Source organism: Vipera ursinii (genome assembly GCF_947247035.1).
Source record: "Vipera ursinii genome assembly, chromosome: 5".
Lineage (NCBI taxonomy): Eukaryota > Metazoa > Chordata > Lepidosauria > Squamata > Viperidae > Vipera > Vipera ursinii.
The window spans coordinates 45,161,811-45,178,851 of record NC_139518.1 but is presented as its reverse complement, the minus strand read 5'-3'; the positions used below and the strand labels follow the sequence as shown (position 1 = coordinate 45,178,851).

Below are 17,041 nucleotides of genomic sequence, written 5' to 3'. Positions count from 1 at the left end.
TGCTATGACATATTTCAATAATATCTCAAGGACTATTAGTATTGATTTTACTGAAATCACTGAAGTTTGTTTATTTGATCACTAGATGTATATATTACCTTAACTCCAAAATTAGGATATGTTTTGTATTTTTAAATTTATGCTAAATAGTATAATGTACATGGCCCACCTTAATACATAATTCCATAGCTAGTTTTGTAATTTTTAAAATTTTGTTAAAAATATACAGCCATAATATGTTGCAGTGGGATAAGAACTAATGAGTAGACTTTTCAAAAATACAATATTTAGGAAGAATAGAGGCTGCTTTAATAGAAAAGCAGCTAATTTTGTTTGAATCTATGTGAAACAGTAAAAAAAAACCCTCTAATAGGGAATATAGTTGTATGCAAAAGTTTTAGGCATCCCCAAACTTTGGTACCAACCTTATTCATTCACTACTTCATTACTTCATCATCTATACTATTTAGGGCTTGAAAGGTAGCAGTGAGAGCTTTGCATTCTGTTTAAAACAAGGTGCCTAGTATGGTGCTTTAGGCACAAATGTTCACATCTTTCTCTAGACCAACATAATTTCTTGAGTTTTATAACAACTAGGTTTTCTGACTAGACTCAGGCATCTACATGTAGAGGATATTACTGTAGTCAAGCCTGTACTTTACCAACTTGTGTACCATAGTTTAAAGATAATTATCTTCTAGATAGGAATGTAGCTGGCATATGAACCAAAGAAGATAAAACACATTGCTGACAAATCAGGAAGAGATTTGGATCTCTATGCATATCTATTCCACTTGGCAGAATGTAATACTATTCTGGACAGGCAGATAAACACCAGTCAACCCTTCCAATTAATCCAGATAAGGTACATGACCAGATTGTTGTAGGGCAACATCAAAGGAACCTTGCAAGTCTGGAAGTACAAATCTCCCACTGTGCCTTTTTAACAGCCTAGCCAATTATGGGGGTCCTTCCTAAGTTTTTTTCTCTGGTTATTAAGCAACTGTTGGCTTCTCTTCCTCTTGTCTGATCATTTCCTGGGCAGAATCTTTTCTTCATTGCACATAAATTATACCACCTCTATAAAATAATACATCACTAAAAGCACCTTTGCCTTTCTGATTTCAGTTTCAATTTATTATCCCTAACCCAGACCATTACTGATTGCAGGACTAATAGTTGTTATAGCCACATCATTTCTTGGAGAGTCATAGACATAGATTTGTGTGGTCCTTGGTGCTTTCTGAGTTCATTTGTTTTCATGCAGGTGTTTCATTACCAAATTAGGTAACATCTTCAGTGCTAGAAGGGATGGGGTTTGCTCTCATTTTATATATTAGTGGTTTGCCCTGTCAAAGTTGGTGGAAGTGGCCTTGGTAATTCATTGCTTAGGCTATTGTTCACTGTTAGCTTCTTTGTCTAAGTTGGTGGTTTCTTGATTGGTATATTGTTTACTTCTTGATTGTTGATCTGCTCATTTTGGTATTGATACTGATGAAGGAGGTGTTTTGGTCATTTTGTTTCCTTTTTGGTTTTTTGAATGTCATGTAGATGTTGTTTATCTCTATGTGCCTGTCAATGGTCAATTTATCTGAGTGCCAGATTTCCAGGAATTCTCTAGTATTTTTGGACTTGGTTTGGTCTAGGATCCTCACAATTTCCCAGTTGAAACAATGGTTACATCTGTCCATGTGCTGTGAAATTAAGGATTATTAGCTTTCATTTTGAGGAGCAACTATCTTCAAGTTAATGGCACTAGAAATCTACTTAAGAGATGGGAAAGGTACCTCTTATTCCCAAATCTCGCAGCAAGTCTGAAAGATACTAGAGTTGTTGGTATGAAAATTCACTTAGAGGTCAAAAAGAACCAGCAGAACCATGTTCTCTCTGTTGATTTTCCAGACAATGATCTATCAAGCTGACAAAGGAATTTCAACCCTGCATCCTACTTTGAAATGGGTCAGAATGATTTGCTTTCTCCAGACTGTCTGCAGTTGACAGGTCACTATAATTATCCGTCTTTGAATGATCTAGTCAAGCTTCTTAAGAAGTCTAAAAAAATATTTAGCTATCTTCCCTCTGTCATACTTTTTTATATCTAGCCTCAGTATTTAATACATTTATAAATTCCTTCCTGTTTTAGCATTGCTCATTTTCTTGAAATTTGATTCCCAACACTACTCCATTATGAATCTTCCAGGCACTTACCTGTGTTTTCCCCAAAATAAGACCCGGACGATAAGTCTTATTATGGGGGGATGTCTTACCTGCTTACCCCAGGACCGCCGCAGCCAGGCCTCACATGCCCCTACACCTGTTGTGCTGCCGCCCGACTTCTGCAGCTCCTTGCAGCAGGAGGCTGCATTCGCTCGCAGCAGGACACCACGTGGCACATTGCACCAGTGCCACTGCTTGCAGCAGGATTCCATGTGGCTTGTTGCACTGTGGTGTGCATGAGCAGCGGCACTGGCATGACAGGTGATGTGGCATCCTGCCACAAGTGGTGGTACCGGTGCAACACACCACTCGTCCTCCTGCCACGAGTGGGGGCATCAGTACAACACACCATATGGTGTCCTGCTGCAAACGGTGGCACCAGCGTGATGCTCCTGCCACAATAAGAAGTCAGGCTTCAGTGCGACAGATGTTGGGGTGTGGGAGGCCTGGCTCCAGCAGTCCTGAGGTAAGCGGGTAAGTGTATGAGGCAGCTCCACCCCACCCAGCCTTGCCTTAGCTTGATTTTTATGTGTGTGCCTTGTCCCACTTTGTACAACCAGACGGTGAGGTGGAGTGGGTGGAGTCTGAACTGGGGCTTATTTTGGGAGGGGGTAGGGCTTATATTGGGGGCATACGTAAAAATGAAGCTAGGGCTTATTTTTGGGATAGGTTTATTTTTGGGGAAACATAGTAATAGGTCCTCTGTATTTTACATGTTCTTCACAGAAGTTCTTTTATCTTTGATATTCTTTTGTAAACTTCAGAAATACAATGTGATGAGTGAAATATTTGAATTAAGTTGAATAATTACATTATATTTTATTTGTTTTGTCTTGGTTTTCAGTAAATATTTACATTTTTGTAATTTTAATAGATTAATTCACTGCTAATTAATGGAGAGAAAGAGTATGTTGGATGTGGTCATTTCTTTAAAGGAAGAGATTTGCCATTTGTAATATATCTTAAATGTAACTTTATTTATTCATATGATTTTTATCCCACCTATATTTTATAAATAACTCTGGGAAGCCAACACATAATATTACTTCCTCCTCCTTTTTTCCCCACAACAACCCTCTGAGGTAGGTTGGGCTGAAAGAGCACATCTGGTCCAAAGAAACCCAGCTGGCTTTCATGCCTAAAGTGAGACTAAAACTCAGTCTCCTGGTTTCTAGGCCAGCACCTTAACCACTGCATTAGACTGGCTCTCTTCATTCTTTTTATTCTTTATTCCCTGAAAATCAGGTATTAACTATGGCTAGAGGTTTCTATTGGCTGCATAAATTGGCCCTTTCAAATGTTCTGTCCATCACTAGAGATTCTATAGATGGAAAGCTGCAGTAATTTTTTTTTAAAAAATTCCTTAAATCCAAATGTAAATTAGAAACGAGAACAGTAATACACTGAATCTCATTGTGTACTTAGCTACAGGATTTTCAGATAATAATTTTACCACAGTTGCCATAGAATGAGTACGTTCAACCTTGACAGAAGGTATCAGGACATTTACATGCATAACAAACATGTAATGTGAACATGAAGTGTCCCTAGAGTATTTTGTTTTTTCTAGATCATGAATACAAGAAGTGCAACCTGAGAAGATATCCAGTGCACTCTGCAATGTCCCTTTGCTCTCTGCCAAACTCCCCTCCCCATTTTTTTCCTTTGTACAATCTTGTGATGATCAAACAGCTTTTTTAAATCAAAGTGTTTTAATTCAGTTGTTTAGAAATAGGACAAGAAGCAATTAGTGGGAGCTCGTCAGATTTTCATATTCTTAGGTTAAAAAGACCCGCCACTATTTTTTCTTGTTTAAGAAGAAAGAAAAAATACAATTATACAATACCTTTGGAATTTTGGTTGGCAGCAAATTATTTTGAAAATAATGAAAACTAATCAGAATAGTCCACTCTTGCAGTGTGGCCATTTACATGTGGTGCACTTACTGGAGAGACCTTCATATGATAGTTGTGCATCCCTACTTTAGCCTGTGTCTTGATATCAGAGGTTTTATCAGAAAACTTCCCAGTAAATATAAAGACAATTAGGAATGGCTGGAAGAAGAAGAAAAATAGAAATAATTTCTTGAAGCAAAATTGTAAGCTTAAATAAGTGGAAGTTTATCAATGAAGATGAAGTTGGTAATGATAATAGCATTTTTGTCATCTTTTTTCCTTATGTGATGATTTTTCGAGTAATGATAAGCTTCTGCAATTTCAGTAAGGCGTACTATCACTCCTCTACAGTATCTTAATTGATATTGCATTATTTTACTTATTAGATTTTATCCCATCTTTATTACTTTATAAATAACGTAAGGCAGCAAACCTACATAACACTCCTTCCTCCACCTGTTTTCTCCACAATAACAACCCTGTGAGGTGGGTTGAGCTGAAAGTGTGACTGGCCCAAAGGCATCCAGTTTGGCTTTCATGCCTAAATTCACAGTCTCCTGATTTCTAGGGCAGCATCTTGACCTCTACACCAAACTGACTCTCAATTGTATTGTAATTATAGTGCAGTGTAGTTTAGTGTTTTGACCATTGCAACATCCCCATGGTCACATGATCAAAATTCAGACACTTGGCAACTGACTCATATTTATGGTGGTTGCAGTGTCCCATAATGATGTTATGATCTGGTCTGCATTCTGCCTTAGTGTCACAAGTTGTCCATCCTAGATTTTAGAGATAGTGTTAGAACAACTTCATCTAGAAATAATTTTATTAAGTTGATGGAAGTTGTGTAGTAACACAGCAGCCCAAACAGTGAAACTGGTGGGTATACTGGCATAATAAATGCTTGACTATTTGAATAGTATTGCAGTTTTATTAAATTTAATGCCAAGAAACAGTATTTTGTTTTTATTCTTTTGTTAAATGTTTTCATAGGAACATTTCGTCAGTCTGGATGATCCAGCATTGGAAGTTGGGCAGCACGCTCTGCTTAAACAAGAGCATACTAAGATCACTTGGTTTCAGAGGCAAGCGGAAGAATTCCTCCATGAAGTCTTTTATCGAAAAGGTTGGACTTAATAAAAAAGGAAATATTTAATGTAATGGTTGGATAAAATTATTTGATCACAGAGATTTAATCTCTAAATAAATTGGTAGTTCCTGACCATGTTTTTGTCTGTCTCAACCTTCAATCCTGCCTTTCATCTTATCCTTCACAAAGTCTTAGGGGAACACATACTTTTTTGACCGAACCAAAGTACTTCAGTAGTTTTGCTTTTTCTTTGTTTTCAAATTACTTCCTTTGTGTTTCACTTAAGATAAAGCATACTTAGATAACTCATAGAATATTTACAGCACTTGAATATAGCATTTGAATATAGTTACTGCATTTCTGTTCATTTTTCCACATTGCTTAGTTCATTAATTAAAAGCAATGGATAAGCAGACATTTGGGAACAGGAAGAAAGGAATAGGTAAAGTAATTCTTGCTTAATGGCCACTTATGCAGCGACCAATCAAAGTTACAACAACACTGAATGAAGAGGAGTTATGGGTCCTCATAGTTACAGCTGTTGCAGCATTCCCATGGTCACAGGATTACGATTTGGGTGTTCAGTAAACAGCTTGTAAGTACAAAGTTACAGCATCCCATAATTACCATTTGCAACCTTCACTGCTGTCTTCCAACAAGCTTAGTCAATGGGATACTGTCAGGAGGTTCCAAATGGCAGTGTTGCAACTGCGGGATGCTGTGACTGTGCAGGATCGCCTAACAACAACTGAAACTGCTGCAACTACCATCATAAGTTGGCATGGTCTCATGACATTGCACCTTCTGACTAGGTTGCTCAGTGAGACAGTTCCTGGTCTCAATTACTATAAGTTAGCAAAGATTACTTGTATTTCCAAGTTCTGCTTATGTTAATGGGAGAAGTTGAAATATATACTGTATTTAAAATCCGTCTTACTTGTTTTCTGATAAACTCCTAGTAGTATTTTCAAGCCTTTGGCAGGATACAATGAAACCTGTCTTTGGTGCTGGTGTTGCTGCTGTATTTTTATCAAATATATATCATGTATATATTTTCATTTTTGTTTTATTTAACTATAATTTTTGTTGTACAGAGTTGGAATTCATAAATGTATATAATAAAAACAGTAAACAATAAAACACTGAAAATAATGGGATTGTTAAATGATCGCTTTGGCAAAATTGTGACATAAACCTGCCTATCAGGTAGTAGCACTAATGAATGATGCTCTCAAATGTTAGATTAATAAGAAAACAATTTGTAGGTTTACAAGTAGCCCTTCACTTATGATCATAATGGAGCCCAGAATTTATGTCATATAGCATGATAGTCATAAGTCGAGGCACCTCGTAAATCACCCAATTTTATGACATTTTTTACGGCACCCATTAAGTGAATGTGAAATTTGTAAAGAAAATCCATTGTTCGCAATGGGTATTTTATGCTGAAAACTTCAAGTAAATGCCCATTTCTTCAAAAAAACATTGTAAATCATGGTTACTTGACCACAGGAGTTGCAAATGGCTATAAATGCAGACCGTTTGCCAAGCACTCAAAATGCAATCGTGCGTCTGTCAGAACTTTGAATACGGATCATAAGTATCTTTTGGAGAGGGGAGCATCATAAGTTCGAATGGCTGCTAAGCGACTGGTTGTAAGTCAAGGACTACCTGTACTAGTAACAATAGATTTTACTTAACACATTTCAAGTATTCACATCATATATATTATATCAATTATCTTTGTGACAGCTCATTAAGTAGGCAAGTCTGGCCATTTCAATCCGCCAAGCATTTCCAGGATTTTTTCAAAATTTATTTAAAATTTTATTAGAATATATCAGTTTGTCAGAATATAAAATACAAAGAAAAGAGAGGAAAGAGAGGAAAAAGGGAAGAGGAAAAAGTGTGAAGGGTAGAAGGGAGGAAGAAAAAAAGGCATTGACGTCTGATTCTTTTTAGCTCAGTAGAAGAGAGTAACATAAGCTTGTCTTTATGCTTTTACACAATAATATATACGAGCCATTTCTATAACAAGAAACGTATCTAATCAGCAAAACCAAAATCAAAGTTTCATTTTTTTTCCATCACAAGCACAAAATCCAGAAGCAATTTCCAAATGGAAACAAAATTAGATATATTCTTTTCTTTGAATAAAGCAGTCAATTTAACCATCTCTACTTTTTTATTTTTTGCTGTGGGAGATAGTTCTTTAACCTTAAAGGGGAAAAACCTTTTTTTAATGTTAATTTTAAAACTTTAGATTTTTCTTTAAAATATTTCTAAAATCAATAAATGCTAATACATATTTTTTATTTCTTCCTAACATTCATACTTTAAAATTCAATAATATATTACAAACCTTAGGAATTACTGAAGCATTTTATATATAAAAAACATTTTCAGACTCACTTTATGAACACAAAATACATTAGAGCTTTCTTTCAATTACATATATTAGACTTGTAAAAAATCATCTTAACTCCTATTAACATTAAATTTGAGTCACTCCCTCCAGCTTATCCTCATAGAATAAAATCTTTCTTCTCTAGAATGTCTGTCCAAGTCTCTTTTTCTCAAGGAATTCTCAACCTTGTTAATATCCATGAAGAAAAGTCCCAAATTTGCCCTCTTGAGAGTTATAGATTTGCTTGGGACAGTATTCCATGCACCTTTCGTGTATAGCCCTGTGGCCACATGACCACGGAAAATTTCTTCAGACAATGCTGGTTCCCTTAGCCAAGAAATGGAGATGAGCACTGTTCCCTAGAATCGGACATAACTAGACAGGGAAACTACCTTGTTTCAGTTGCACTGAGAGGGTAGTATTTAAGCCATCATTATAATAAAGATTGGTATTAGATTTGTATTCCAAAATTGCAGTTAAATCCTTTACAGTGTCAGATACTTGTGAAATTGCCTCATGATGTGTAGAAATTCCCAGGTCCTTTTGATTATACAGTATCATCTGTTGGGACCCCAGAAATGTGTCTTCTCTGTTGCAGTACTGACCTTGTGTAATGAGATTCCTCCTCAGATCCAGGTGCCCGCCACCCTGTTGTCATTCCAAGTGGGTTTTGAAGACCTTCACCCAGGCTTTAGGCTAGGGTAGTTGGAACCCTTTGCAGGATTGGCCAGATTTGCCATATCATTCATGGGCTTTATTTGGATTGCATATTATTGTTTATTTTTACTCTGAGCCACCTACAGTCAATGGATGTCGGGCACTGTCCAAGTCAAATAAACAATTAAAATATGTCAGTCTTGAGCTGGCATTTTAAAATCATTAAAAATGAATGTAAAAATACTTGGATGTATTTAGATTATGAATCTATAATTCAGGTTTTACATTTTTTTCTGAATATTACTATTTCAAATTTTATGCCTTTTAGATAGTCCTAGGGTCTCAGACCCCAACATTTCCTTAGTGGCCCGCAAGATCATGCAGCGGATGATCCGACAATTTGCTGCTGAATATACCTCAAAAACTAGCTCTACTCAGGACTCCAGTTCGCCCAATAGCACAAAGAACCAAAGCCTGCTGAAAGCATCTCCGGTTGCCTCATCCACTGCAGGTGCAAGAGCTCAAAATCCCGTGCTCAGCAAACTTCTCATGGCTGACCAGGACTCACCCTTGGACCTCACTGTCAGAAAGTCACAGTTGGACCCTACTGAACAAGGTATGCATGACACATCTCTCTAGTTTTTTGCAGGTGGTTACAATATGTTAATCATGAATTATTAAATGAATAGAAGAACAAATTATGATTGTGAGATTTGGGATATATCTGCCCCAGCAGATTGACACATTGTACATGAGATTTCAAATCTGCGCTCTCCCCCAAATCTGCAAGTGTGGTGGCTGTATTGGGAAAGCTGTTTCTGCCTTGTCATATTGAACATTGGAAGCACTGAAGGTCTGTATAATGTCAGAGATGAAACCACATTTCAGAATACCAGAACCTCTTCTGAACTTTAGAAATCATGAAATTTTTCATTCTTTATGCTTCTGCAATCCCAATATTTTTCATTTCATGTTGATGGTAGCTATTTGTGTTTATGCAGTAGCTGGCCCCGATCAATATTTGTCTGTAGCTTTGTCTATAATCCTTTTTTTTTTAAAAAAAGCATCATTTTTTATGACAAATTGGGCATGTAAACAATTTTTACTGGTTTATTTATTTATGAAATTTGTATGGTGCCCAAATTCACAACACCTCTTCATTGTGAAACAATTTGGAAGAGTACAAAACAGAAAAACTAATAAAAATCCTAGAAGAGCAAAACACACTTCTTGCACAAGAAGACTTGCACAAGTGGTCTGTTACCTATCTTAGCCCGAGCCCTGAGGAACAGCCATATCTTCGGGACCATAGATCACTGGGGAGATCTATTGCAGATGGTATGCACTGCAACAGAAAATATTTAATTCCTGGTCCTATGATGACATTGTTTAATTGATGGAATCCAATGCATGCCAACATTATCAAAATGAGCAGGATTGGCAGACACCAACAGGAGATAGGTGATCCTCCAGATAGTTGGGTGCTATGCCACTGAATAGCTTTGTAGATAATAAGCAGCACCTTGAATTATATTCTGAGGCCTACTTGTAACCAGGGTAGCTCATAAAGCAGAAGGGTTACATGGACTTATTGTGGCATGGCCATAATTCCCCCATGCTGTCACATTCTGAACCAGCTGCAGCTTCCAATTGGTCTTCAGTGGTAGCTCCCCATAGAGTGCATTGAAATAGTCCACATGTCAGGTGATCAAAGTTTGAATGTTCCAAGGCCCTCTTAATCCAGAAACTGGTGCAATTGATGTACAAGATGAATCTGTGTAAACACTTTCCTGGTCACAGCTATCAACTGCTTTCCCAAATAGGAGCTCTGAGTCTAGAAAGCCTTTTAAATTGCTTGACTAGCAAAGTGCAATGCCATTCAGGACTAAAGATGGAAAGTCTCCTGTTCCACTGATTCAAATACCCACAATTGCTAGGTCTTGCTATGACTTTGCCTAATTCTGTTTCTCCCCATCCATACCTCCAACCTCTTGGCACCATGATCTCTTCCACTGGTCTTATACAGATATAAAAGAAGGGTCTACATGTCAGAGACTTTAATTCAGTATCATTCCTTCAAGAATAGTCTTGCCAGTATGTATGCTAATAAAAACAAGAAAGCCCACAATCAACTCGCCTTCTATTTTTACTTTGGTCGTAAGGTGCAATGTAGTTGTGCTTTTCAGAATATCTAGACCAGTGATGGCAAACCTTTTAGAGACCAAGCATCTCTGAGTGCCGCCTCTGGCATGCGTGCCATAGGTTCGCCACCACTGATCCAGAATGAGAAAAGCCTTGCTTAAAATTTCTTAAGAGGTTTCCTACTTATGGTTTCCTACTCCTGGCCTAGTTAAGGAATACTATTTTTAAAATTCTAGAAATGACTGAATAAAAAAACCAGGAAGAAGGAGAAACAGAAAGGGATGAGACATGTGAAGAGCAAGCATTGTAATCCCATATTGTGAAGACTGATAAAAATAAAGACAGGTTTTATTTCCCTGGTATTGGGTTAGATTGAGAGCAAGATGCAAGTGAATGTGCATTGAACTTGAGAAAGGACATAATGAAAAGCTTCCTTTCTATGCTGAGCTTAGGCTGAGGGAGAGAGACAGAGAAGTGGGCTTTGTGTTTGTTCTACAATTTACAGTATATCCACCCAATTCTGAGAAACTCTTGAGTAGCTTATAGTAGAAATGTAGTAGACTTATAATTGTATGAATTTATTTTTTTAATTAAACTGATGTGCCACAGTTTGGGAATACCTACACATTCCTAAATACTTTCATGAAGTTCTGTGTTTTTATAGCTCTCTGAATATGTTGCAAGGCTTGGATCGTTGCATATCTGGTGATAGGGTGTTCCAAAGCCATTACTGAGAAGTGTTGAACAGAAGTGGTTCTGTTTTTGAGTATTTTTGTGTTTTTTTGCATGCACGAAATTGAGAATGGATTTTTGTGCATGTACTGACACTGTTTTTCAAGGTTTTGTTATCCATTGTTTTGCTATCCATGGATAGGCTGGAATGGAATCCCTACAAGTAATGAGGGCTTTAAAAGGCATTGCTTACTTAGTAGTCACCTACCCGATTTGCAGATGTCAGAGGCAAAGTATGTATTGCTAGGATGATGTGAGTTTCTTTTAACTACCAATTGTTTGAGAAATTATTAAATAAGAACACATTGACAGTAATAAAAATTGTGAGTGTTACTTAGCTATGTAAGAAAAGATCTGCAATAAGCTTCTTCATTAGTGTGCTAAAGATAGTGTGGATGTCACTTAGCAAGCAGCAGTTTTTATCTGAATTGGTTAGAAAATGAAAAGCTTGAATTTTTCCTCTATTTCACAGCAAAACTTGCAAACATAATCTTAGATGAAGACATTTATAACTACAGGAATAGAAGTGTGCATTTTGAGTGGATGTAGATATTCATTACTCAATTATTATTTCCCTCATTGCTTCTTTAGAGTTGTTTATCATACTTTTTTTTTACAAAGTTATGCATTTCCTAAAAGTTTTTATTCTTAATTTAGCATTCCCAGGAGATTTTCCTTGGAGTTAGTTTAGAGAAGAGTGTTTGACTACCTGGGAAAATCCTAGAAAAAAGAAGCAGTGGGTTTGCAAGCACTTAGAAAGGAGCAATGTGATTACTATAACCATAATTTCATGAAACATAGGCTATGTTAAACAAATCATACTGGGGGGTTGTGTTTTTTTTAAACAAAGTGACTAAGTCAGTAGACCAAGAGAATGTTACGGATATAATGTATCTTAGATTCCAGTAAAACATTCAGTGAAGTTGATCAGAGCCCCCTTCTTAATAAAATAGAACAATGTGGGATGGGTGGTCCCACTACTAAATGAATTTGCAGTTGATTGAACCCAATGTGTGGCTATTAATTGATATACATCTAGGTGGAGTAAAGTATGCAATAAGATACTTCAGGGTTCTCATAGATCAAGTGCTTTTCAAAATATTTATAAATTAGAAGAGGATTTAGTAGTGGTACTCAGAAAATTTATAGATATCACAAATCTGGGGTCAGCGAAGGATTGCCAACACCTCTAAAGACAAACTCAGGATTCAAAAGGATAATAATAATAATAATAATAATAATAATAATAATAATAATAATAATAATAATAATAATAATAATAATAATAATAATAATTTTATTTGTATACTGCCGTTCTCCCGAAGGACTCAGGGCGGTGAACAGGGCAATAAATACTAATACAAGGATACAAAAATTAAGAAAAGATTAAACAAAGTGCCCAATACCTTAAAACAATAAGTTAAAATACGTTAAAAGCAATAATAAAACCCCAAACCCATCAGCCCAGGCCGGCTTGTTCGGTAAACGGTTCCACAAATCCGGCGCATCCACAGAGAAGGACCTCCCCCTGGGGGCCACCAGACGGCATTCTCTGACTGGTGGCACCCTGAGGAGGCCCTCTCTGTGGGAGCGCACTGGGCGGAGGGAAGTTGATACCGGCCGCAGGTGCTCCCTAAGGTACTCCGGACCCATGCCATGATCTTGATAGATTTGAACATTGAACCAACAAAATGCAGTTCAGTGGTAAGAAATGTAGTGTTCTGCATTTAGATAGAAAATGCAAAATGTACAGATACAAGATAAATGGTACCTGGCTTAGCAGTTGTACCTATGAGAAGGACCATATTGTTCTGCCAACTACAGATTAAACAGGAACTAGCAGCTGCAGCTACCAAGAATGAATTCAGTCTTGAGCTGCATCAACATAAATTCAATGCCAAAATCACAGAAAGTGATAGTTCTGCTCTATGCTGTATCAGACCACTTTGGAATATTGTACCCAGTTTTGATTACCACAATAATAAAAAAAGAATGCTGAGAAACTGGAAAGAGTGCAGAAAAGAGCAACATGTTTGGTGAACAGCTTGGAGGGTAAATTATAAGAATGGTTAAAATAATTGACTATATTTAGCTTGAATAAGAAAAGATGAAGAGGAAACATAACAGCAGTATTTCTATATTTGTAGGGCTGTCACAGGGAAAAATATGGATTTATTCTCCATACTGCCCAAGGGGAGGACAGGAACCAATAAGTGAAACTTTACAGAGATAAGGAGGAATTTCCTGACTGTGAGAGCTGTTACTGGTTTGACAGCCATTTGTCTAAGATGGTCCAAGGATTTCTGCCCTTGGCAAGTCGGCCTAGAACTTCTCCAAGGTTCTTTTTAAACCTATGGTTCTATGCTTCTAATTTCATTTGAAAATCATATGGGGAAGAAATGTTTAGCCAGTCTCCATGTCTAAAATCTCAAAATATTTTACACAACTTTCTAGGATATAGCCTGCTAATGTAGAAATTGCACAATTAACATTTTTGGCTAGAAATATTTATAGTAATTGAAAAGCTTTTCACCTTTGCTAGCAAAAATATTGGAAGATTTTGCTTTGGGATTTTTTTGCTAAATTTAAGAATATGTTACAAACAATATAAATAATAGTTATTGAATGTGAAGTTCAGGAAGACTCAATGAATTGATCCCAGATTAACAAGTTATGTCTTTAATAAGTTTTCAAATATGTGTTTGGTTTCCCCATTTTCAAATTACGCTCATGTTGTTGCAGACGGAGTGCTTGATCTGTCCACTAAGAAAAGTCCTTGTGCAGGCAACGCCTCCTTGAGCCATTCACCTGGCTGCTCTGCTGCTCCTGGGAATGGGTAAGAGAAATTCTTAGTATTTTGCTCACACCTAATACATTGGGATATAATTGAAGTCAACTGCTTGTGATAGGTTGAGTTTTTAACTTTTTGGATTATTAGTTAATTTAGAAAATTTCTTATTTCCAATGTTCAGCTATAAATTCAATGGAAATAATCAGTCTTTCTGTTGAATATAGACATAGGATTTTTTCAGCTTTTAAAGTCTACATTTATATACAATGATTAACACCCACAGACTTGATGCAAAAGCACTTAGGCCATTATTATGCTTAAAAACCTACCAAGAATTGTGTGAGGTGCTAGTTGTGTGAACCAGTACTTTGACTTGAAGCTGTATAAATTACATAGGTTCTATTTAAAACCTATATACATTTATATTATACCAACTCTATAAAATTTATATTATGGTTGCAGTTGTAGCATTCCTATATACAAGTAGTTCTAAAGTTACAACCAAATGACTGTTTGGAGTTACAGTGGCACTGAAAAAAAGAGACTTACGACTGATCCTCCCACTTATGACTGTTGCAGCATCCCCCAATCACATGACCAAAATTATGGCACTTGGCAATGATTACTGTGTCATAAGGTCACGTGATTACCATTTGCAACCTTCCCAACTAGTTTCTAACAAGCAAAATCAATAGGGGAAGCCAGATCCATTTAACAACTGCATGATTCACTTAACAACTATGTGATTTACTTAACAAACTGCAGTTTCGCTTAACAACTATGGCTAAAAAGGTTGTAAAATCTGACACGACTCATTTAACAATCGCCTTGCTTAGCAACAGAAATTCTGGTCCTAATTGTGGTCTTAAGTCAAGAACTTTCTCTATAGATCATTTACAGAGGTACTAATATGCCTGCATATGAACTGTGCTTAGAGGGCCTGCTGCAATTTTTAGAGGATCTTCAGATAAGTTTCCTGCCATCATCTTTGGAGTAGTGGGTACTGCTTTTCATATTTAATATGGTTACTGCAAAGTTTTCATGTAGAAAACAGTGATCTGGACTGAAAACAGTAATAATAATAACACTTAGTTTAACTGCCAATGAAAAACTGGTTGAGATGAAACATGTCAGTGAGGTTAAATCACCTCTTATAGGAGGTTTAATTGGTTTTATTGCACACTGCAAAGAAATAATCCTTGTAGTCCCTTTCAACTCTGTAATTCTTTTGAGTTTGAGGTAGATAGCTCCTTAATAGCTATCTACAACCATGTTATTGATGGTTCTGTCAATTTGGGTTAGTAGGCCTCTGAAAGCTCTGCAGACTGCTATAAGAGACTGTATGAATAACTGAGCCAGGCTTCATTTTTCAATAGACTGAAATGTTAATAGCTGATAGTTTCAATAATTTAATAGAAACCAATCAAGAATGTATTAATTAATTAATTAATTAATTAATTAATTAATTAACACTGTATTAATGAACACAGTGTTTGGACAAGAGTGCCAAAGCAAACTAGTAGGTGAAGAATTGTACAAAATTTGTTAAGATATGGGCAAAGAGGAGAAATAAACCATTATTATAACATAGTACTGTCACCACACTAGTTTCTTATGATTCATTAGGTCAAGGTAGATTTATAATTACTTGTATTGGGGATGTTTTCAAAATAAAATATTGAATAAAAGCACTTATGATACTATTCTAACTTCTATATTGGGAAAGACTTCTCTAGAAAAAGCTTGTAGAGTCTTGTCAGTTCTGAATTCTTAGCTTAGTCACTTAGAAGTAAAGAGATACAGGATGGCATTGTAAGGGCTATAGTAGATACAAGAATAAGGATAGACTACATAGAAATATTTTCTTTGGGCTTAGTTTAGCCATGGAAATACGTTGTTATAATTAGTTGGACTTCTACATAAAACAGCATTGTTTGCAGCCACCAATTTTAATTGCAAAATGAAATACTTAAATCACTGATTACATGGATTCTTTATTTAGCCCTGTGATCTCTAGGCTCCTAAAACCTCAAAGTTTCTTAAAGAGGAATATCTACTGTATCTGTTCATTTTCTGAACAATTTAGCATAATTTCTGCAGTTTGTTTTAAACATTGCATACCACATGAAAAGTTGAAGATCATCTTCAAAAGATCAGCATATTTTGCTGTGTCTTATGTAAAGAAGTTGGCATTAAGAGTTGTTGAACAGTACTGTTTGCCTATGTTAATGCTTGTACTGTTAAGCTTAATGCCACTGAACATTTGTCTTCTTAATTAATGTTCCCTGGACAATGGTTCATTGTTATCAGACTAGTAGAAATATTCAGCATATGTTAAATGTCTTATCAGAAATATAAACCACGGGGCTCTTTTGTTCAGAAACAGTGATTAATGCCTGTTATCAAAACAACATTTTAAATTTGGGTTCTAATATTGAAAACAGATACCTAAAGGATTAGAATCCCTAAAATCTTTTTAAATACGTTCTTTGTCCATTCCATGATCTCAGAACTTTCCAGTTGTAAAATGGGAAAACATGTATTATGATTGTCCTAATGCAGTGGTGGCGAACCTATGGCACGCGTGCCAGAGGCAGCACTCAGAGCCCTTTCTGTGGGCACATGCGCCATGCCCTGGAGATGGCAACTGTCCCTCTTCAACCAACCGTCTGATAACTCGCCAAGGTCCCGGATACATCCCAGCATGGCTGATTTCCCTCTCCCCCATCCCTTCCCTCCTGGCCTCGCATGCTCTCCTTTTCCCAGGCACAACCCACTGCATCGCTTCCTCAGCTGTCAGCCGACCATCCAGCTCAGAAGTGGCTTCTTTGAACTGCTGGTGGTGGGCTGCGGAGCCCCAGAATGCGCTGGTCGAGGGGCCAGCAGGCTGTGGCTGCTGTTAGACACCGTCAGCCCCCATGCGCTTGCTGGCTTCTGTGTGCGGGGGCCGATGGTGTCAGGCAGCCGCCGCCCCGACCCTTGCCTTGCCCCATGGCAATGGCACCCCTGCCCTGCCTCACCTCACTCCGCAGGAGGAGCCTCCTGCCTACCGCCCCACCTGCCAGAGACCCCCTGGATCTCCCCCAACCCTCCCCATCCCCCACAGG

General features: G+C 37.1%; 1 protein-coding gene across 3 annotated transcripts in view; it reads left to right on the top strand.

Moving 5' to 3' along the window:
- The window catches only part of LCOR (ligand dependent nuclear receptor corepressor), an 83,375-nt gene that overhangs the window by 30,634 nt on the left and 35,700 nt on the right, over positions 1-17,041 (top strand). For 2 of the 3 annotated variants that reach the window (XM_083364088.1, XM_083364087.1), the window contains exons 5-8: positions 1,903-2,001; positions 5,109-5,241; positions 8,598-8,885; positions 13,886-13,979. In XM_083364088.1, coding sequence (XP_083220214.1) covers positions 8,648-8,885; positions 13,886-13,979 — 332 coding nt within the window. In that variant the 5' untranslated portion in view covers positions 1,903-2,001; positions 5,109-5,241; positions 8,598-8,647. Of the gene's footprint in view, positions 1-1,902; positions 2,002-5,108; positions 5,242-8,597; positions 8,886-13,885; positions 13,980-17,041 lie in introns of those variants that run through there. The other variant, XM_083364089.1, reaches the window with a different exon arrangement.